The sequence below is a fragment of the Vombatus ursinus genome, unplaced genomic scaffold, assembly GCF_900497805.2.
Source record: "Vombatus ursinus unplaced genomic scaffold, bare-nosed wombat genome assembly UNPS02000580.1, whole genome shotgun sequence".
In the NCBI taxonomy this organism is placed as follows: domain Eukaryota; kingdom Metazoa; phylum Chordata; class Mammalia; order Diprotodontia; family Vombatidae; genus Vombatus; species Vombatus ursinus.
This window is the reverse complement of record NW_020940358.1, coordinates 24,625,927-24,647,702: the sequence shown is the minus strand read 5'-3', so window position 1 is coordinate 24,647,702 and position 21,776 is coordinate 24,625,927. Positions and strand designations below refer to the sequence as shown.

The 21,776-nt window shown below is 42.4% G+C and overlaps 1 protein-coding gene, 1 long non-coding RNA gene and 4 other non-coding genes across 8 annotated transcripts; 5 read left to right on the top strand and 1 right to left on the bottom strand.

Moving 5' to 3' along the window:
* Window positions 1–374: 374 nt before the first annotated feature.
* On the bottom strand, window positions 375–16,172 carry ZNFX1 (zinc finger NFX1-type containing 1). 2 transcript variants are annotated; one of them, XM_027851263.1, is made up of 14 exons: window positions 16,083–16,172; window positions 13,511–13,612; window positions 9,919–11,748; window positions 9,308–9,439; window positions 8,924–9,072; window positions 8,122–8,265; window positions 7,759–7,885; window positions 7,287–7,531; window positions 6,643–6,782; window positions 5,922–6,076; window positions 5,220–5,365; window positions 4,765–4,875; window positions 4,319–4,414; window positions 375–3,861 (listed from the first exon to the last, which is right to left on the bottom strand). In XM_027851263.1, the coding sequence occupies exons 2-14, from the start codon at window positions 13,566–13,568 to the stop codon at window positions 1,423–1,425; spliced, it is 5,772 nt and encodes a 1,923-aa protein (XP_027707064.1). In that variant the 5' UTR covers window positions 13,569–13,612; window positions 16,083–16,172; the 3' UTR covers window positions 375–1,422. The 2 variants fall into 2 exon arrangements, with proteins under 2 accessions (XP_027707064.1, XP_027707073.1); XM_027851272.1 differs by lacking the exons at window positions 9,919–11,748; window positions 13,511–13,612 and having other exon boundaries at window positions 16,083–16,162.
* Window positions 16,173–16,317: 145 nt separating this feature from the next.
* On the top strand, window positions 16,318–20,346 carry LOC114033198. 2 transcript variants are annotated; one of them, XR_003567932.1, is made up of 6 exons: window positions 16,318–16,427; window positions 16,636–16,836; window positions 17,513–17,614; window positions 19,139–19,214; window positions 19,555–19,655; window positions 20,146–20,346. It is a non-coding gene; the product is annotated as an uncharacterized LOC114033198 (long non-coding RNA). The 2 variants fall into 2 exon arrangements; XR_003567931.1 differs by lacking the exon at window positions 16,318–16,427 and having other exon boundaries at window positions 16,475–16,836.
* LOC114036784 lies at window positions 17,349–17,442 on the top strand. The gene has a single exon (XR_003568372.1). It is a non-coding gene; the product is annotated as a small nucleolar SNORD12/SNORD106 (small nucleolar RNA).
* LOC114036776 lies at window positions 18,972–19,061 on the top strand. The gene has a single exon (XR_003568370.1). It is a non-coding gene; the product is annotated as a small nucleolar SNORD12/SNORD106 (small nucleolar RNA).
* On the top strand, window positions 19,392–19,482 carry LOC114036780. Its single transcript, XR_003568371.1, has one exon. It is a non-coding gene; the product is annotated as a small nucleolar SNORD12/SNORD106 (small nucleolar RNA).
* Window positions 19,818–19,911, top strand: LOC114036787. Its single transcript, XR_003568373.1, has one exon. It is a non-coding gene; the product is annotated as a small nucleolar SNORD12/SNORD106 (small nucleolar RNA).
* Window positions 20,347–21,776: the final 1,430 nt, after the last annotated feature.

Here is a 21,776-nt window from a genome sequence, read left to right as displayed (position 1 = left end):
GCTGTGTAGCCTTTCCATGCCAGATTAAAAACATTCTTTACACTCCCTATCCAGGGCATCAACTCAACTGAAACAATGTAATTGCATTTCTTTTGAAGGGACTGGAAATATTGTGGTAGTAATCTGTACCGTAATTCTTTCTAAAAGGAGGGGATGGGGATTGAGGATACTCTTCTTGCCTGAGAAGGAATATACTCTTTTGTTCTATGTGATAAAGGCTGTGGACAGATACAGCTTTATAAAGGGAAGTAGAACCAGAGGACTCTTTGACTTACCCCATAGAAACATGGTATCCTGGTTACTTGTTGACTGAAAAAAGCAGAAATGCTAACAGAGCTAAGTTGGCAGCAGCTATGAGAAGGAAATACGGACCATTTATTTTTGTCAATAATTGCTTTATTAATTGGCATCATATTCTAAAGTGCATAGTAAAGACAAAAAGGGAACGCATACATAAGGTAGGGAAATTTTGCTTGCAAACAGTAGAAAGGACCTGAGAAATCTATGTCTTTTATGGAACAAATGCCATGGAGGCAACACCTAAGCAGGACAGATGGCCTGAGTATGGCCTGGGCCTGCAGACATCGGAGGCATGCTAAAAGCTCCACCCAGGCAAAAGCCATGATATAGGAAGGATAGATGAAAGGGTTACACTTTAATAAGTAGGTGCTGCTGGTACTGAATGTCAATTTTATTCCATTCTGGGGAATGAATGAGGCATGCCCCAGGAGGCAGCCTTACTTCCAGACCTGTTTAAACTGCGATAAAAAAGCTTCTTGTCTTCTTGTAATTCAAGCCAATGGAAGTGTTACTATTGTTACTCCTTGGTCAACACGGACATGTTCCAGGCCCAAGTTAGGTTTAAAACCCTGTCATAGACTTTGAATTTTCTGTATTTTCTTCATTGTCTTTTGGAGTTGAAGATGGCCCCAAAGGGACGCAAGAATGTTCCAGTTGAGCTCTTTTCAAGGACAAGTGTCTTCTATGTAGCTCTCCTCTGGGACAAAATTGGTTGCATAGCTGGGGCCTGAGATGCAGTCATTAAGTGTTAAGCTCCTACCATGTGCCTAGTGCCATTATAAGCACTGTACAAAGAGCATTTAGCTAAGACAGGCAGGAAGACAGGGCCAGGAGATTATCACTAGGCAACTTAAGCCCAAAACATGCACCAGGGAGGTTGACCTTATAAGAGAAAGAAAAGGGAAAATCTTGTCTATTAATTTTATTCTCGATTAGAGGTAAAGTGCTCACTTAAGCGCAGGACTAACTCTAGGAACAAACATTGGAAAAGTCCTAAAATGGATCAGTAGAGTGCCAAGATTTCAGGGAAGTCAGAAATAGCAGTCCCTTCTTCAGGGAGCCAAGCCCAGCCTGGCTATGGCTGAGGGAGAAAGAAAGGAAAGGTAATAGGAAATCATCTTCCTAGATCAACCTGCGGATGTCCTCAAAGTTCAACAGGTTGGCTGTTTCAGACCAAGCTGCATATTGGGCACCATCCATCTCTGAAGCCAGTTGGTTGTTACTTTCCAGAGTGTGGTTTTCACCACCAATTACTGCATCACAATCGGGACATTTACCCCTCTGCATTGCTCCTCCACATTCGCCAATCACATAGATGTGGCCATTGGGGCATTTGAACCAGTGACCTCGGGGATAGCCCAGAGCATTTACTATCTGTACCCGTTCTTGTTCTGAGATGCCCAACCCACAGCAAGGAAGGACAGCATCCAGAGCTTTCAATTTCTTCACCACCAGTTCCTCATCATTTTTACTGAATTTAAAAGTGCCCTCTAGGATCTCTCGAAGGGTTGCCACTTCTTCCACTACTGAACTGCTCATCTTTCCCCCTGCCATCTTGCAACGGATCAGGAGGTTCACCAAGTATGTTATCCTCTGTACTTCACTTTGGAGGTCTTCTAATTCCTGGCTGGTAAAACTCAGACGCTCCTTTGCTAGCCACTTATGGACCTGTTCCAGCCGAATCCTTACCCCGGCCCTCTCACTAACTTCTATCTTGCTCAGTGATTCCCTTATGCTGGCCAAACGCTCATAGAAGCTGATTTGGTTTTCAGCTAGACCCAAGGCTTTCACAGACAGATCACACTGAGAGAGCTTTTCTTTTAGCATTAGAAAATCCTCAGGAAGTAACCTTTGGATATTAGTCTTCCCTTCTAGTAGGACCTGTAGCTCTTCCTGCCTGACAGTGATTTCCCCAGCTGAGCCTTGTATTTTCTCCTTGATCCTCTCTATCTCTTCCAGACGCTTTTTTATGCTAGTACCATACCTAAGGTTCTTGCGGATGGGAACCTGACAGATAGGACAGACTTTCAACTTGATGGCAACTTCTTCATCTTTCTGTTCATTCATGTAGCGGTCAAGAGCCTGCACCTCAAAGATGTGGCTGCAATCCTCCAGTTGTACAAAGCGGGCATCTGGTTCATCCTCAAAGCCAAAGAAAATCTGGGTAACTTCATCTTGATGGCACACACGACACTTCTTAGGGCATGGTTCCCCACACAGGCCAATGCAAGGATGGTTACAAGCCAACAACTTGGTACAAGGCACGTAGCATGGGGGGCGATCACATGGCTCGTAGCAAAGTTTGGTGCACTGGTAGTGCTGGCAGTGCCAAGTACAAGGTTCCACACATGGGCTGCACAGCTCTCCACACTTCTTTTTACACTGGCTATGAACACAGCGATTCTGGCAGGTCCTTTGACAGGGTGGACACTCACCAATGCAAGGCTCTTGGCATTTATGTGAGCAGATGAGTAAGCGCTTGCAGGGACGCTGGCACCGTTCATGAAACCGTCCTTCATAGCAGTCATGGCAAGAGCCTGGGCAAGGGTGCCCACAGTCTAAGATTGTGCTACACTTGGTGGTACACTTGACAGGTAAGCCATATTGAAGATCTTCCACATTGCCACATTTCACCTGCTGGTTATGTCCACACTTGAGATTGACAGTGACCATCTCAGAACAAAGACGAACACATTCTTCTCCACAGGAGTGACTGCATCTGTGCCCACATATCAGGAATTTGGGACAAGGCTCTTGGCAGCAGAAATCTGACTCTGGCATGGAACATGGGACCATTTGTTGGTGTCCACAACGCAGAATTGTTTTCGGGACCTTTACTTGGCAAGGGCCACAGGGCTGGAAGCAAACTGATGGACACCGATGTCCATCAGCACAGAGTATCTTCTGACAGGGCTTCATACACTGGAATTCTTTGTGGTTAGAATCATAGGGATGGCAGGCTCTAGTACAGACATGTCCACAACTCAGCCGAAATTCACAGGGGAGACTACAACCCCCTTCTGGCACCTGGTGAAAGTCGGTGGCTTTGGATACCAGTGTGTGTGTATCAGGGTGGTTCTGACAGCATAACATTAGCGCACTGCCAATCTGACCATTTTCTCGCAGAGTGTGAAGGATCTTGCTCCATAATGGAACTTTGGCTAGCATCCCCATGTTCCCAATGCAGTACATTCCTTTTTTGGCTCTGGACAGAGCTACGCAGATTCTGTTTTTGATCTTGAGGAATCCAACTTTCTCTTCTTTGTTGCTCCGCACAAGGGATAGCAAAATGATGTCATTCTCTTCCCCTTGGTATTTGTCCACAACGTGGACTTTCACACCTGCAAATGTCTTGGCTGGCATGAGTTTGCGGAGGCAGAAAAGCTGTCCAGTATAGGTTGTAAGGATAGTGATCTGGGATGGCAGATACTCCTGACACAGGAAGTACTTGCACAATTCTACCACAAAGCGAGCCTCATGCTGATTTTGGTGACTTTTCCCTTCTAGGATCTCTTGTTCAGGGAAGTCATGCTCTACGAAAAAGAGGTTGGAAGAAACACCCTGTGAAAATAAAAAGAAAACTTTGTTAAAGATAGAACTGAGGCCATGTTGTACAAAATCTTATTCCTCTTTGAGTGCATACAACTACTGGGCACTGTGAAAAGGTGAATAAAATTCAGAGTCATAGCACTAAAGCTTATATAGTTTAGTAGTCACTTGTGATGTGACTTAACTCTGACATGAATTGTCTACTTGTTTCTAGGAAAAGACTCTATAAAAGTTCTTTGACTCCACTTTTATTCTACCCTTTGCTTTGATGGGGAATTTCTCGTAAGTATGTCTAATTAAGCTCATAGACCAGCTGGGTTACCAAGGGCTAGGTATGCTTTCTCCTGAATACTTCTTGCTAATTAAGCTGGAAGGAGCTGTATCACTCTCAACAGTTGGTTCTCTTCCCTTATACAATTCCCTAAATTGTTAATAATAATCATAGAAATATCCATTTGAATAAACTTACCTTAATTTTTTCATATTTGAGAACAGAAGGATGATTCTCCAGATCTTGGTAAATGTGGGGTGTTAGTAGCCGTGCAATTTCAGGGCGCATTCGATGCTGAAATAGACATATAATTTATTTTAAACACGACACTCTTAAATCCTGAAAAGAGGGCAAATGTTCTAAAGGTTAGGATGCACAATCCTAATTTTGTTTCTGGAAAAACTTGGGAGAAAGCATACTATAATAAGAGTGTCTGACTCCCAACTGGCCAAATCACCTATGCCTGCGTCAGGCCTTAGAGAAGAAATAAAACTAATCTGAGAGTCACATCAGTAAGAGTATGCTCAGTTTACCTTCATGTGAAATCAGTTTTGTTAATGGCTAAATCTTAACACTTTTCACTTAGTAAATGAGGAATAAAAAAGAAATCTACAAATCCTTAGTCAAGGCTTATTGTTTCTCACCTGGTAATTCAAACGGACAAAAGGAAGGTTGACATTTACTAGCCGCTCAAAGAGTGAGACCTCTAGATTGAAGTTCTTGGCCAGGTCATACACATTGGCACTGGGGCGCAGCTGTGGGGAGTGGAGAAAAACATAATACATGTCAATATTTGGTTCAAAGTGTATTCAAATTGACATACTCTACAAAAAAAATTCAGATAAATTGGTAGAGTTAAATAAAAAGGAAAGGGCAAAATCTGATTTAGGATTATTATCAAGTGCCCTAACGGTACTTTTCAGATTAGACTGTCAAGAGAATGGTAATAAAAGGGAATTATAAAAAAAGGTAGGGATAATAGGGGTCAACAGAGGGAAGTAAAGCACATCACTATGCATGGATTGTGGGAGTATGCCAGCAAATTCTTCCTTCTTTGAAGTTCTTTTTGTTGGTTATGTAAAAGTAGGCCTGAATTTACCTGCTGGTGATCCCCAATGAGGATGAGATGTTGGCAGGCTTTGCTCAGTGTGGCAATGGTGTGGGCCTCTAGCACCTCTGCTGCTTCCTCGACTATGACAATTCGAGGCTCCACCTTCTGTAGGATCTGGCGGTACTTGGCAGCACCTCAAGTATGGGGAGAGAGAAGAAACTACTTGTGCAACATGAAGACCCTTACTACAGTAGGGGAACTATCCTTTGTGCCTACCTATACACCAAGGTAGGTGGGGCAGTGGATAGAGTCCTAGGTCTGGAGTCAGGAAGACTTATCTTCCCAAGTTCAGATCTGACCTTAGACATTTACTAGCTGGGTAACCCTGGGCAAGTCACTTAATCCTATTTGCCTCCGTTTCTTCATCTGGAGCTGGAGAAGGAAATGGCAAACCGCTCTTTGTCAAAAACCTCCAAGTGGGGTCATGAAGTCAGACAAAACTGAACAATAATACACTAAGCATGCCCCTTAATTTATAAAGTGGCACCGTATATGGACTTTTTACCTATCAGACCTTTGAACTGAGACAAGTAAAACTCAGATGCAGCCTAGTGACAGTTTACTATACACTAGCCTTTTTCTGTCACTAGGCATTTTGGAGATGAATTTGTGTCTGTCCTGATTTGGTAACAGCTGTGCTGTAGAAATAGTTACGGAATTAAGCTTCTGGTTTTCCCCATATCTCCTTACCTGTAGTTGTCATGCCTACAATTTGGGCATCTTTGAGGATACAGAGATCCTCTTGTAGCTTCAGCTCTACCATCCTTTCTGCTGAGGCCTGGTACAATCGTTCATGGTTCAGGATCCTTCTTCGAATATCTGCCTGGTACATCTGCAGCCACATCCTAGGGAAAGTAGATGAGAGTAAGCAGTCTGCTGGTAGAATGGTCAGGTGTATCCCCGCTTGTCGACACATTTGTTTAGTGTCTCCTTGGCTATATATTGTTATGACACTAGGAAATTCCTGACTGGAAGAAGCTTAATTTAATGGAAAGAAGGGTTGAACAAAACCCATGATAAACAAGTAACAAACATATACATGTGATGAGACGGAAAGGTCAAAGAACAGGCTATGTAAGGTAAGTAGATCTGCTTAATGGCCAGAACTTAAGATGACAAAATTATATTGTTGGGTAATAGAGTAACAGAGTGTCAAAGAAGTTAAGTGTGGATAGTTTTAAAGCCCAAAATCGAGGATCTTAATTTAATGCAAGAGGCATCTGGGAGCTACCATAAGATTCTAAGATAATAAAAGGATCACAATTACAATTGAGGAAATGCTTCTTGCTGCTGGAAGTAGAACAGATTGGAGTAAGGAGGGGCAAGTGAAAATACACTGGAAAAATATTCCATATGAAGACTGGGGAAAAAACACCTGGCATTGCCAAGTGGGACAGACTGAAGAGGATACCTATAGAGCTGCCATCGTGTATTCAGGTCCAGTTGCCACACATCCTCTATTTCCTTAGCTTCTGCTTCAGTCATTGCATTCAACTTTCGGAGCTCTACCTTCACTTTCTTCTTCATCTTCTTCTTCTGACTGCGTTGAGTCTACAAGCAAACGCAAGAAACAAGGACCACTGAATTCATGGTCTTTCAGAATCAGAGTCCTCAATATTTTTCTTTTTTCTTTTGTTTTGGCGAGGCAATTGGGGTTAAGTGACTTGCCCAGAGTCACACAGCTAGTAAGTGTTATGTGTCTGAGGCTGGATTTGAACTCAGGTCCTCCTGACTCCAGGGCTGGTGCTCTATCCACTGTGCCACCTAGCTGCCCCCCCAATATTTTTCAATAACTATACACTATCTTGTTTTCCCTGCACATTATTTAAAAAATACAGGTGATTGTTAAAATTGCCCCCCCAAAACCAAACTAAAACAAAACAAAAAGAAATTAAAGAAATGAAAGAAAGTGCTGCTAGGGATCATACTAGGAATAAAGCCACCAGTAGTACTGTCTTCTAGCCTTGGATTTTCTTCATGGCAAGTATATTTCTGCAATTATGAATCCTTTTTACACTTTCAGGAAAATCTAGATGCTACTAAAAAGAAATTTACCTCCCATTCTCCAGTTGCTTGTTCCTGCTCAGGTACTACCTGGCCGTAGTTGTCCAGTCTCATGGCCAGTAGCATTTTAGCCAGTTCTTGTACAGCTCCATTATCTACTTTTTTCCTCTGTCGAGGCCTAACAACCTCTTCTTCCTCAATCACACGGTCTGCTTGGATCAGGTCAGCCTCTTCTGAAATCTCAATTAGTGCCTCCTCCTCCTCACCTTCTTCCTCTTCGGCCCCTTCCTGCCGAGCTAAAGAAGAAATCATGAAGTGGTGGTGGGGAAGTGAGAGAAACATTTCTGATAAAGACAACAGACTAGAGAATGATGAAAAAAAGGAAGTTTTCAAATTATGAAATGTGGGTAGGTGTTGATATAAAGCCTTGAAAGACTTGACTGTACATTCATCAAGTGCTAATTCTCTACTCCTCCCATTTCATTACCAGGCTTTGGGAATCATGTTAGTATTAGCATCTCACCTGCATTCTCAGGCTCTTCAATGGGGGGTGAAGACACATTTTGAGTGAAGGCAGTAAAACCCAGGCCCAGCCACTCCAGGATCATTGATTGCTTCCAGCCTTTCCTTGAGTAAAGCCATTCAACGTCCTGATAAAGGGAGACAGCAGTAATGAATAGTAATGAGCAGTAATGAGCCTGTTGACCTGCAGGGAGAAAATGAGTTGTGGTCTCCATTTGATGATTTCAAATAGTGCCTTCTCTCTGTCCTTAAATTACCATTAACAAAAGCTTACCTTTCTGGCTTGGCACCCATATTCTAGAGTTATGGAGGAAGGAGGCAAGCCAGATGTTTATATCAATTTGGGATTACTTTGGCAGCTTACCGGCCCATTTGTCAGGCTGTTCCAGTGTTGGGGGGCAATGTATTTCTGTAGGTGTCGTTCATGTACAACTCCATTGGTGGTACACTCCAAATGATGAGCTCCTTTATGGATTTCCTGTTCTGACTGCTTCATTTCTGTCATGATCTGCTCAAATAAGGAGATATGTTGTGAAAATAAAAAAATACCACAGCTCCCCAAAACAACTATTTGAAAATAAGGAAACTGAATTCAGTGAGAAAATCAGGGGAAGATAGATAGCAAGGCATAGGGGATAGAGTTGGCAAGAACTTGGCTTAAGTCTTGTTTCTGACACTTATGGCTATAAGCTCTTGAGTAAGCCAATGAACACTTGAGCACCAAAGGCAACTCTAATTCTATGTATTCTAGAACACCTGCCAGATCTGCACTGGTAGAGGGAGTTTCTTCATTGAGATTTCCTTATAGCAAGGAAACTACGGGGACACATCAGCAGGTTTTTGAACTTCAGTGTGGAAGTATTCCAAGTAAGCAGTTGGGCCCATAGAAAACAGCAATGGGAAGAAATGCATGCACTTAAAACCTACAGGCTGGCCACCCCACTTTTTCCTACTCCCTACCTTGCCCAAGTTCAGAAGCTAGGCTTGCTCAAAACCAAATTCTGATGTAACACACTTTCGACAGATAGTTAAGAGATACACAAATCACAAGTTACTTTCAGCACTTAATTCTTCCAAAGTGCTTTCATATTGGCTGTCTTATTTTATGGTTTTCCTTCAACCTCTTGGGGCTTTTACTCCCTAGGTGGTCTTAATTTGGAACATACACTCATGTAGGCCCTCCGGAGATGTACAGGGAGATTCCGTCGGAATTCTCGTTTGTTTCGAAGTTCTCTTAGTGTGAACTGCTTCAAGACTTCACTGTTGCTCCTTCCACCTACTCGAACAATGCTGGTCTTATGACATTTATATATTCCTGAGGGAAAAAGTGAAAATAATGGAAAGTGAGAGGAGCCACAAAAAAATTCCTCTTGGATGAGTAGTACATTGGGTAGCTTTGGCTCGATTAAGATCCTGGCATCTTCTACATTGTCTTTAAGGGAAAGACTGGTACTTATAGGTGTTAATGAATGAGATACTACATGGGACATGTAAATGCTAACGTCATTACTGACTTTCTAGTAGAGAACAAGTTATCTTGCAAAACTTACCTTCCAGAAATTGGTCCAAGGCATGATTGGTATAGCAGACAACAAGGATGGGGAACTTCCGTGTGTTAATCTGCCATACCTGCTCATTAGTCAGAAGGGCTTGGACAATTTTCAGACCTACATAGGTTTTCCCTATAAGATAAGCAAAAATACAGAAGTCAACATTTAAGAAAATTATTTCTAGTATGCTTAGGGCCCTTATTCCTAATGTGGTGGGTGGGGCCAAGGAACAAGAGTACAACCAAAGAGGATATCAGTTAAGTTGCCTATAAAAAATCCTTTTGAAATTCTTACAAAGCATGTTATTTTTACTAATGTGATAGTGAACAATTACTATGGGCATCCTTCCTTACGTAAAAATTGACAAAGCTCAATTTATAATTTAGTGTCCCTTGGTAAAAGATGGTGAATGTTAACGATTTAGTATTTGATTTATAACATTATCTCTTCATCTCTAGCAGTCCTTTCCATCCTTACATTTTTATTCTACCGGTTCTTGGGAAACAATTCTGGGTGATCATTTATGGTTGGTGCATATGTTGGGAACCTGATTACCACTCCTGCCCATCCCAATATGATAAAGCTTGAAGAAAAAAAAATCAGAACTTCACCTGTCCCTGGAGGTCCCTGAATAATAGCCAATTCCTTAGTAAGAGCAAACTGCAAGGCTGCCATTTGTGATTCATCTAGCTTCAGGGCTTCCTTTGAGGGCCACTGGCTAAGGTCTAAAACATTAACTCTTGGTCTTCTGTAGTCTGGAATGTTCCTTAGAGACGGTTTCCCAATTTCACTGGCTAAGCAATTATCTATTAGGGCTGTGAAATCGTATCTGCCACCCATTAACAAGTAACTAGGCTCTCGCACGTATGATTCACATTCAACAATGTTCTTCTGAAAGGGGACATCTTCCTCCTGAATTTCCTGTAGCCCTTCTAGCACATGTCTGTAAGCTTCAAAGTATGCAGTTGTTTCCACCATGAGGAAGGAGTCTGAGGGCTGAACCTCTAATAGCTGCTGACTCTGTTCATTAAAGCAAAGCTGTACAATTCCATGGTAAAGGTCTTCGTGGTCCCGGTTAGATACAGTTGCAAAAAGAAATGTCTCAAAATTATCCTTGGACATGCAGACCAAGGAACCATAGAGCAGACGTTTGGAATTCTGCCAACGCACAAACTTGAGTGGTTTTGTATCAAACTGTACCTTGTATACAATACCAGATGATGCACAAAGAGGTGTGATGATCCTTGTGTCAAAGTAGATTCGAATGTCGTTGAATTTCTTCTTCCTCAAACCTTGGTCTTCAAAGCTCTGAAGCAGTTCCAAAATCCCTTCTCTTAGGGGTCTAACAAAATCTTCTCGTAGGAGTCGGAAGTGAGTGTCCAAATAGATGCTAGTGCTCTCATATCTACCTGAGATAATGTTTGGGCGAAGAAAGGGCTTTTCATCCAGATGTACCTCATTGTATGTAGGGTAAATAGTCATTGTTCTATAGTTATCCTCATGCTCTGCAGTTTGAGGTTTCACCAAAGTATAGGTGTCAACCTTTAGGGTGCCCTCACGTCTCTTCTCCTGCAAGTGTTCAATGATGGTCTGAACCTTTTCCAGGTTTTTTTCTGTCTCTTCTCCAATATCAATGCCAGAAGCTCTCAAAGCATTGAGAGAAGCTGGCAAAATGGACATCAACATGGAGGTTTCTTGCACAGAGCTGGCTGGGAACACACTTACCAAGTCTTGGAGAAGTGAGACGATGTTATTAATATGCTCTGGGTACTGGTGTCGAACAGCAGGGACAGACTCAGTTATCATTCCTGCCACATAACTGGGTAGACACACTTTGAGGAAACTGGAGTTCTTCAAAATGCCCAAGAGGTGCAGAACACTCTGTCGATCCATTCTAGAGCTGCATGCCTTCCTAAGTACTTGGCAGATGAGCTGAAGTAAGCCAGGTTTCATGAATGTATGATCTAGAAGATCCTTAAATCCAGAGTTAGCAGCAAGTGTGATGACCACCTCTGAAGGATCTTTCTGAAGGAGACTTTCTAGGAATACAAAGCCAATCCTCTTAACTTGTTGAGACTGTTCCCCAGCTTTCTGATGTGGACTCCTCCACTTCATGGGATCTTTTCGAAAATGGACATTTTCAGCAGGTTGGTGCCTTCGGTCTCTCCCATCCTGGTTCCTATTTCTTCTCCTGGCTTCATTTTCTTGACCATTTCTTTGCCCTCGAGCTTCATCATCAGCCTGTCCACCCTGATATCTCCTTCCCTGATGGGGATTCCTCCCCATGCCACTGAACCTTTCTTCCCTTTGCCATCGAGGAACAGTGTTGTTGTTAGCTCTAGCATCTCTTCTGGGTAGGTCTGTTCTTCCTCTTAGAACATTAACTGGTGGGTTATTTGCCCAATTTCTGGTTCTTTGTGGTAGTTCTTCATCTATGTGGCCTAAACACAAAGGGAAATATTCAGTAAGCAAAAGGCCCTGGAACAGAAAGCAAGGAGCAAGGCACCCAACACAACTATAAAGAACAAGTTATTTTTTATAGCAATTTATTCAATTTGTTTTATTCCAATGGAATAAATGGTAGTTTTCTTATGGTGAGAGAAACTAACAAAATACAGAAGCCCAGTTAATATCATTTGTTCTGGCACTATGATGCTAAAAGTTTTCTATTGGATGTTCCCTATTGATTTCAAGCAGAGACTGATGACCACTTGTTGGGAATATTAGAGGGAATTCCTATTTAGTTACAGTTTAGACTAAAAGACACAGAGGTCACTCCAAAGTCTATTTCTAAGATTTAAGTCCTGCCAGCATCCTAAAATTCTTTAGCTATTTTATGGGCTATAATGATATCAAATGCAATAAACTGAAGAGAGAAATTTCTTGAATTTAGCCCAGAATCAATGAGAGAACTTTAAAAGGCAAGGTTTAATAAGCTTACATGTTTGAGTTAGTGGAATGCTGGTTTGCAAAGTTAAAAGAAATCAGGAAACTCCAGGAGTTGAGCTCATGAAAACAGTTTACTCATATAGTATAGGTCTAAAAATACTAATGCTGCAATACAGGACAATAAACAAGCACATGTGAAAGGCAATTTTGGCCTAATGGACTGAAACTAGAGTTGACATTCCTGAAATTGACTTTGACACCTAATCCTCTGTTCTGTTTCATCTTCTATGAAACAGAGATGAAAGCATCAATCTAATTTAAGAGTAACTTGAGGATTTAGTGAGAAATAAATGATTGTGCAAAGTACAAATAAATTTTGCAATTAAAGGTACAAAATTTCTAAAAGCATAAAATGTGACAATTAACCCTAACAACTTTACAATGCTGAATTATATGTCATAAAAATGTACAAACGTTTATTGAAGAAAGTTTCTGAAGATTATGAAAAGATATGTAACAGATTAATACACACTCGAAAGTGGTAAGTGCCTAAAAAATAAGAAGTGCTGGTATCAGGTAAGAATGCTTCCAATTGGGGGATCAGGGAAAGCTTGATGGATGAGGGAAATTGGAGTAGCCTTAAAAGAACACATAGTATCAACAGGCAAAGACATACAACCAAACTTTGAAGCTTTTACTATTTTTACTTTCACATTTCTTTTCAAACTTGTATCAGCAGAAACCATTCACCAAGAAAACTAATGGTATAACATTTTGAAATGATTTATAGTAGCCCAAAATTTCTTTGTGGCAATGTGGAAAAGTTTTATTTTTTCCTTATTGCCACAATATTCACAGTTTCTGCCTCTTGCTGGCCACCCCCCCTCCATCCACTGTTCTTCATTTATACCACACATGAAACTTCTGTGGCATACAACATACTTGGGTAAAGCAGAAGTTTATTTTTAGGAAATAATAAGGAAGTAAAAAGGGTCACTGTACTTCTCATAATAAAGCAACAGATTTATCTGGGAATAATTCTTTGTGTATGTGAACAGGACAATACAATACAATTACTTCAGCTCTTGATTCCTCCCTTAGAGTTTCTGTTTGAATGAAATGTAGCATGCTTTAACTCTCTTTGGGAAGGGGAGAAGGGTTGTCAATTTTCAGGGTCATTTGTGCTGTTCTTGTAGAACAAAGTACTCTTCACTGAAAGGGAATTATGTATAGTTCTGCTTTGACCTGGTCTTGGCACAGGTTTTCAATCTCTTAACCATAGTTTTCTCATTAAAAGTGGAAGAGCTTGCTTACCTCTATCGTTGACATCAGAATGCCTTGGTGGGGGGTCTGGGCTGTGTCTGCCATCCATTTCAGAAACTGTCTTCAGTTACCTGATGTTCAGCAGCCTTTTTGCTACAAAGACATCCGTTCAGGTTAGCTCTCAGTATTGCTTAAGCACCAACCAGCAAAGTCTTGACTCAACTAGTCCAATCCTGGGCTTCAATTTATTTTATAAGAATAAATCCAAAAGAAACTCAGTTGTAATTATGGGGAGTTATGTGTGCACATCAAATGCTAGGTAACTAAAACAGTATTTGATTTCTAATCTAAAGACAAACTGGTAGATTGGAAAAGACTACTACTGGACTTGGAGTCAGGAGATGACTCTAATACTTATTAGCTGTGTGACAATGGGCAAGGCACTTAATCTCTATTTCTTAATCTTAAATGGAGGTGATGCTTTGTACTTCTCACCTCATGGGGATATGATCAGTAAAGTGCTTTGTAAACGTTTAAGTGCTATATAAATAAGTGATAAATTGTTTGAGCAGATCGAATTTCCTTTACTCTTTCACTGTTAGCTGCAAAGATTCTCTTAAATTCTCATCTAAAATTTTTGCTACACATATAACCTTAACACCAAGTTATCATGTTTTATTCTTTCTCTTCACCTATAAAGGAATGTTGTTGCTTGCAGAGAAGAGTTATATATTCCTTTATCTGGCACCATGGATTCATCACACCATTTTACACCATGGATTCATCACACCACTTTACATTCACATTCTTCATATGTTAAAGTGCCATATGCAGTAAACAAATTTTTCTCAAAGGAAAAATGCCTTGTAAATATAATATGGGGCAGATGGTGGCTCAATGGATGGAATGCAGGACCTGGAGTTAGGAAAACCTGAGTTCGAATCCAGCCGCATACACTTGCTAGCCGTATGACCCCGGGCAAGTCCCTTAACCTGGTTCACCTCAGTTTCCTCATCTGTACAATGAGGTGGAGAAGGAAATGGCAAACACTCCAGTATCTTTGCCAAGAAAACCCTAAATGGGGTCATGACGAGTTGGACATGACTGAAATCAATTAAACGACAATGTTATATAGCAAATTAGTATTTCAGAAATCAAAAGTACTCAGCTCTTAGTCCTGAGATCTCCAACAAGGTACAGTTTTTTTTCTTGAGTTAGAATTTGCCGCATCTTTCATGACAGCCAATTTTGGAAGAGGAAGCTCTCTTGCCGTAGGTCTAGGTCTAACAGAGCCTGATTCTAAAGCAGATCTGACCATTTTACATCTCCTTACTCAATAAAGCAGTGATTTCCTGTTTACCTCTAGGACCAACTATAAAATCCTGTTTGGCTTTTGAAATCCTTCATAATGTGGCCCATTCCTACGTTTCCATTCTTTTTATACTTTACCCCGTCTTCCACTTACTTTACCAACTGGAGATAGTACTAGCCTCCACTGGTTTTTCATTGGCTCTTCCCTAGAATTGGATGGCAACCTCTGCCCCTCCAGCTCCTCAGTTCAAATCTCAGCTGCAAGAGGTTTTATCCTTTCATAGCGAGGACCCGCCCACAGGAATTATCTCCCATTTTCACTATAGATAACCTCTTTACATTTCCATAAAAATGTAAGCTCCTAGAGGAGCTTCGAATCCCCAGAGCCTAGCAGGGTCCAGGCAGCAGAAAGTGAGAGCTTAATAAGAAACCAGTTCATAACGGTAGTGGTGGGGGTGTGACTCACACAGGAAAACAGCTTCCTGAATCTATGCCTTTCCCTGATATGTAGTTTTAAATTTTCATGGTTGAAAACTGGCTATTTTAGTTTGAATTTAGTGATATGGAGGAGGGGCACTCATCACAAAGAAGTCCACTAGCCTGGGAATAACGTTTGGTGACTCCTTCCCAGCCCAGATCTCTTCTGCTCATCATCGCACCGGGCCTCATAATGCAGGCTTATAGCCTCAGCTTTTTTTTTTTTTTTTTTTGAGAGTAAAATTCTTCCTTCGTGATGTTTAAAAATAATAACACAGAAACACATTCTACCCGGATGGTTGAGGGAAACCAAGCCTGGACTATGACATGGGGGAAGAGGACGGGGAAACAGGGAAGAAGAATACAACAAAAAAAGGTGATGCTGAGGGAAGGGGGTGGGGGTGGGTTTAAAGGTTTAGATGTAAGGGGGGGAGGAAAGACAAGCTGGAGGAAGAATGAGGATTTACACTAATCCGCCGATGGACAAGGTGACAAGCGGCAGAGTTCTGGAAGAAAGACAGGTAGGTGGGAAGATGAGGTGTTGGAGGCGAGAATTGGGGGAGGGGCGGTACTAATCGCGGGGTCCTGGGGACCGGGTGGCGGAAACGTAGTTTGAATGTGGCTAGGGAGGGGGATGTCAGCTCCGGGGAGCAGCGCTGTGGGGGGGCTAGAGCTGAAATGGGGAGCCGAGCGAGGCAGGGGGCTGGGGAGGGGGGGGATTGGGGAAGATGGGGGAAAGCGGGACGGTAGCGATCGGCCGAGGGCAGGGATGCTGGGGGCCCCGGGAGGGATGCTGGGGAGCAGTGCGGGGACGGGGAGAACGGCTGACACTCACCGGGGCTCCAGGAGCTGCCTTGGCCACCGCCGCCTGCTCCGGGTCTGACTCCGGCTCGCGATCGGGCCCAGGTCGGTCCGGCCCCGCCCGGCCCCGGCTCTACTTTCAGTTTCCTTTCCCCAACAGCCGGGGCAAGGCGGGCGGAGCGAGGGAGGGCCGGAGGGAGGAGCTGGAGCCGGGCGAGGATCCGGGGCCCACGGCCTGGGCCCGCCTCCCTCCCCCCGAGGCGGAGGAAGCTCTTGGGGCCGGGCTCTGGCCCTGGGGGCTAAGCGATGGGCGGCCCGGGCAATATCCCCCTGGCTCCGAAGGCAGTGTTTGACCCAGCCCGGGAGAGTGCAGCCCCAGGTGGGGGAAGGCGGGAAGGAGGGAGGGAACACCCACGGGCCCAGGCCCCTGGTCGCTTCGGGGTTTGAAAACGAAAGGCAAGAGCAACATGGCGGAGACTCCACTCCGGCCCGGGCTTGGGAGAGGGTCAGGCCGGGGCGGGATCAGGCCTTAGCAACCGACATCAACCCTTAGCAACCGCTGCCCGACCTTTTATACCACCCTGTAGCTTCTTTAAGCCCGGAGACTACATTTCCCAGAGAGCCATGCGGGGCCAGGATGTGCGTAACGCGCAGGCGCCGGGACATTTTTCTGTTTATATAAGGGAGGTGCGCGGTTTGTCTTCCTCTTTCTGATCTCCGCTTCTTTAGTGTTTGCTTTGTGTCGTTCTTCATCCGGAGCCATCGTGGTCTTGGAATGCCTCTTGGTGGTGAGTTCGATCTTCTCCGTTCATGTCTCCTCCAGGGTTCTACACAGGTCTCAGGCGCTCCATGGGCTCGCCTCCCAAGTACCTTTGGCACAGCCTGCACTTTAACGCGCTTGGCTCCCCAAGCGTGCTCAGGCAGACCTGGGCCTCGCCGCCTCGTGCTTGCAACCCACAGGGCGGCATAAGTACAGGGTTAAGTTCTCCATTGGGGCTCAAAGAAAGGCGGGGGTGAGGCCACGGGCTTCTGGTGGTGGGGCGTAAAGAGCGAAGACTTAGGATGCCCGACATCTGGGCACATTTTGTCACCCTGAGTTGAGTTTTCCTTTCCTGAAGATTGAAGGGGTTGTATTCCTGTCCAAAGCTTTTCAGACCTTTTGGGTCACTTTCTCAATATCCTTCCTATTCACTGTTAAACAGGATGTCCCACGCTAGCCTGAAGCATCAGAAAAGGGCTGCGAGCATTGGCATTTTTCTTGATTTGAGGCCCAGAGGGTGAATTGTAGTTTAAAGTACAGGCTGGTGTAAATGATGACCCAAGACTTTTTTCCCCATCAGATCGACCGTGCTGATGTCTTTGAATTTTTGCCAGTTTAGTTCTGATGCACCAGCCCAGGAAAGTCAGGCCATAACTGACCCAGCCTTCGCAGAGTTGTGACCTTTTTTTGTTTTTGTTTCACAGAACTACTTCTGGAAGGAGGAGGGAGGCATATTATGGGGATTTTGGAGACCTGGGTGTTTAGGTACCATGACCCCATGCTGGCTTCTCTTCTGATTTCATCAGGTAAGCAAGAATTTGGGTTAAAGGTAACTAAGAGTCAGCTGTTATAAATCTGTAGATGTAACTGTTTTGAATTAAAGCCAGTGTTACTCTTTAAGTGTAAGGTTTGTTGTTCCTGAGTACAAATGATAGACGTGTGTCTTGGCTTGCCATGGGTGACCTTGGCCTTTCTAAATTAAGGTTTTTCCCTCTCCGTTTGTCTGAAGAAACACCCATTTAAAGATCAAGGGCTAGGTAGGAGTTGAGAAAAAAGATGGCCTAATTCACCATTGCAAAAATGTCACTCTGGGAGGGGAAGACCCTCAAAGTTTCTGACAAGAACAGAAAATAATTGATATTTACACTCATTCTGTGCCCTGGAAGCATAATCTTGGGCTGGGGGCTATTCCTGGCTAGAGTGATTTGGGTTTAAAGGTTTAGTCAAGTAGCTGCAATTGAAACACAGTGAGTTTTTTAAAGCCTGTTTTTTCAGAGCTATGTTTAAAATCATAAATAAAAACTGCACAAGATAAAAAGTAAGTTGTCAGTCAATAAACACTTAAAGGCTTACTTTGTGCCTGACACTGCTAGAGGTAGCTGCTGGGTCTGGAGTCAGGAAAACCTGAGTTTAAATCCAGCTTCAGACATTTTTGTTTTGTAACCCTGGGCAAGTCACATAACTTCTGTTTTCCTCATTTTCCTCACCTGTAAAATGAGTATAATAGGGTTGTTGGGATCAAATGAGACAGTTGTAAAGCACTTAGCACAGTTCCTGGTACAGAGGAAGCACCCTTATAAATGCTATTCTTTCTCCCATCCTCACCTTTACTAGGAATACAAAGAAAAGTAAAGGTAGCCTTTGGGCCTGAGGAGCTCAGTCTAACAGGGAAGACAACACATTCAAGGGAGCTATATAGGAAATAATCAACAGAAGGCAGGCTCTAGAATTAAGAGTTGTTGGGAAAGGCTAATTAGTAGAAAGTGGGATTTTACCTGGAACTTGAAGCCAGGGAAGCTTGGTAGAGATGAGGAATGAGAGAATGGGGATAAAATGAATGAAAAGCCTTTTCTAAACATGGTCATCACAGGTTATCAAAACATAGTAGTCACCTGTATTTCCTAGTCAGGAAAAAAGGACCTTGAGAGCTATGCTAACTGTCTTGAATCCATGTGAATGTTTGGGAAATTGTTTGCTTTTTTAAAGTTTGGTTTAATTAGGAGTTCCTAGGTGCTTTATCATAAAGCTTAAGAGATTTACCTAGAACTACACATTCACCTAATAACTGCATACCAGATTTCCCTAGTAGCAACACTCCCTAAATGTCTGCAGGTAGTTTTAGAGGCTGGTGGATGATCACTTTCTAGAGCTGTAGGTCCTGCTGCTGGTATATATGATGACTAAACTTTTTTCCCCATCAGATCGACTCTGTTGATTCTACTATTCTTTGCCAGTTTTTTCTGATATACCAGCAAAAAAAAAAATTGTTCCATGTCAGTTGAATGTCCAATATTGGACTAACTTTTGTACCTGGATTTGTGATTTCTCAGACTTGATACCCATTCCGGTGATTTGATTTGGATCAGATTATTGGATTTACCTAATAGTCCCTGGAAGGATAGATAGGTAAGTTACATCTACTTATCTATAATAGTTGTATATTGATGCTACTTCATATTCATTGGGTTGTCAGGAAGTGTGCCAAAGGTATAAGTGACTTAAAAATCACCCTGCTAAGATTTTTCCCAATATATCAGTCACCAAGCATGTAATAAGTATTTGCTATATGCTAAAGGTTTTAAGACTGGTGTGTATGATGATTAAACTTTTTTCCCCATCAGATCGACCATGTTGATCCTAACTGTTCTTTGCCAGTTTTTTCTGACACACCAGCTTCAACATAGTTTTTATCATTTAGTTTGTTGAATAGCATTCTCACTCTTTCTTTGGGACATATATTTTATAGGCTAGCTCTCAAAATGAGCCGAAGGTGTTAGGGTGCCAGTGATGACTGTCTAATACCATACAGACTAGAATGGTATTCAAAGTACTCAGCATTCCTTAAAGGTAGGTGAATTTCCTGAAACTCATGTTGTTGCTACAGGTGACACTTTTTGTTGTTTGGAACATATAAAGGGTAGTGTAGTGTTTAAGAGCTAAACTTGTAGGCTAAGGTATGACTATGTTTTCACATTTCAAAATTCCTTGTTTAGAAGAAAAATCTCCAGGTCTGTGGTACATGATGACTAAAACTTTTTTCCCCAACTGATCGACAGTGTTGATCAGGAACATTTAAGCCAAAACTTGTCTGATTTCCATCAGATCCTGGAGTTGGTTGTATGGATTCTGGCTAGCTAATCACTATTGAGCCCCCCCCAATATGTTTCATGTGTAAAGTGTGAGGAATTGATTGCCATAATACAAGAGCATGCTGAATGCTTTACATTAATAAAACAGCATAATAAAAGTGAGCAAATAACCAAAGAAAGATAAAATTGTGTTTGCATGATTAAGCACCTTTAACAAAGGATTGCTACTGTGTTTTTTTTCCCCATAGGAATTTAAAATTGGTGGATGACCAATTGAAATGAAGTAAGTGAAATTTGGAGACTTGAAAAATCTGAGGTGTGGCCTTAAATGAAGAAGACAGCCTTTGCTTATGAATATGAAACATTGAGTTGGCTGTTCCAGCTGTTATTAGAATAAAATAGTCTTGTTTTACATTTTGCAAATAAATAAAAAATTTGTTAACTTTGAAGTATGCTCTCCTGTTACTTTACTGTCTCCTTTCCACTGTCCCCATTTGGTTTCCATCCCCCACCTTGAGATCAAGATTACAAGTAATCTTAGTCCTTAGTCTTAGACTTTGGGGCCCTGCCAGTCCCTCATTTCCTGAATACATTGTCCTTTTAATTCTGGTTCTTCACTCTGCTCGTTTTTAACTTGGTCTTAGCAGTATGAGTGTTACCTAGGTTTCTGTGCTAGTGTCTCTTTATTTCTTGAACTTTATCTGCTAGATTGCCCAATGGCTCTCAAGCACCGAAGAGCTCATTTTCCTGTCCCTTGTCTAAACTTGGTCCATTCTTATAGTCATCTTTGACTTATCTTTTTTCACTTTGTCACCCATTCCATATGTTCAGTCTAGTTGCCAAGTCTTAATGCTATTCTCTCCCAATAACTGCTTTAACTGGGCTATTAAAATAACCAATTATTTCTTGGCCTGCTCAATTATTTCTAACCAAAATGGTTTCTGCTAGTGGTTCTTAGTCTTTGTATATGTTGAATCTCCACCTTTTCCCTTAGAATGTAATGTTTTGATTGGGGACTGTCTTTGTAATCCCAGGGTCTGGCACAGGGTTTACTTATAGTAGGCACTTTAATGTTTTAATTACAACATGGACAGCTAGGTGGTGCAGTGAATGGAGTGCTGGGCCTGGAGTCCGAAAGACTCATCTTCCCGAGTTCAAATTGGGCTCTAGTACGCTAGCTGTGTGACCCTGAACAAGTCAACCCTGTTGGTCTCAGTTTCCTCATCTGCAAAATGAGCTGGAAAAAGATGGCAAGTCATTCCAGTGTCTGCCAAGAAAACTCCAAATGGGGTTGTGAATAGTCAGACAACTGAAAATGACAATTCTAAGATGGTTCATTCCTTCTGTTGGAGGAAATGAGTACAGGAAAGTAAATTCTTTATTAGGGGTAAGGGTTAAGATAGGTCTTAAGGGTGAAACTTGAGCTGAAGCTTGAAAGTGATAAGTAGAGCAAGTAAATTGTGGGCATGGTAAAAGCTAAGTGTGAGAGATGGTGGAATGTGCTATGGAAGAAACATCTAGTAGACGGTATGGAAATACAATGTGTGAAGAACAGGACTTCATAGGATGAAAAGGCAGCTTGGAGTTAGATTGTGAGGGGCTTTCAATGCTAAACTTATTTTGTATTTTGTCTTAGAGACAGTAATATTGAGTAATGTGACAATTCTGTTGTAATTTGTAAGTTGTGTGGAGGATGAATTAAAGGCTGGCTGGAAGGAGACCAGTTAGGAAGTTGTACTCCAGGTGAGAGATGAGGGCTCTTGACTACTAGGGTGCTGGCTGTATGAATTGAAAGGAGACAGATTGGATGTAGAATCGATAAGATTGGCAACTGTTTGAATATGGGGGACCAGGAAAGGGAAGAATCAATGAAGATTTT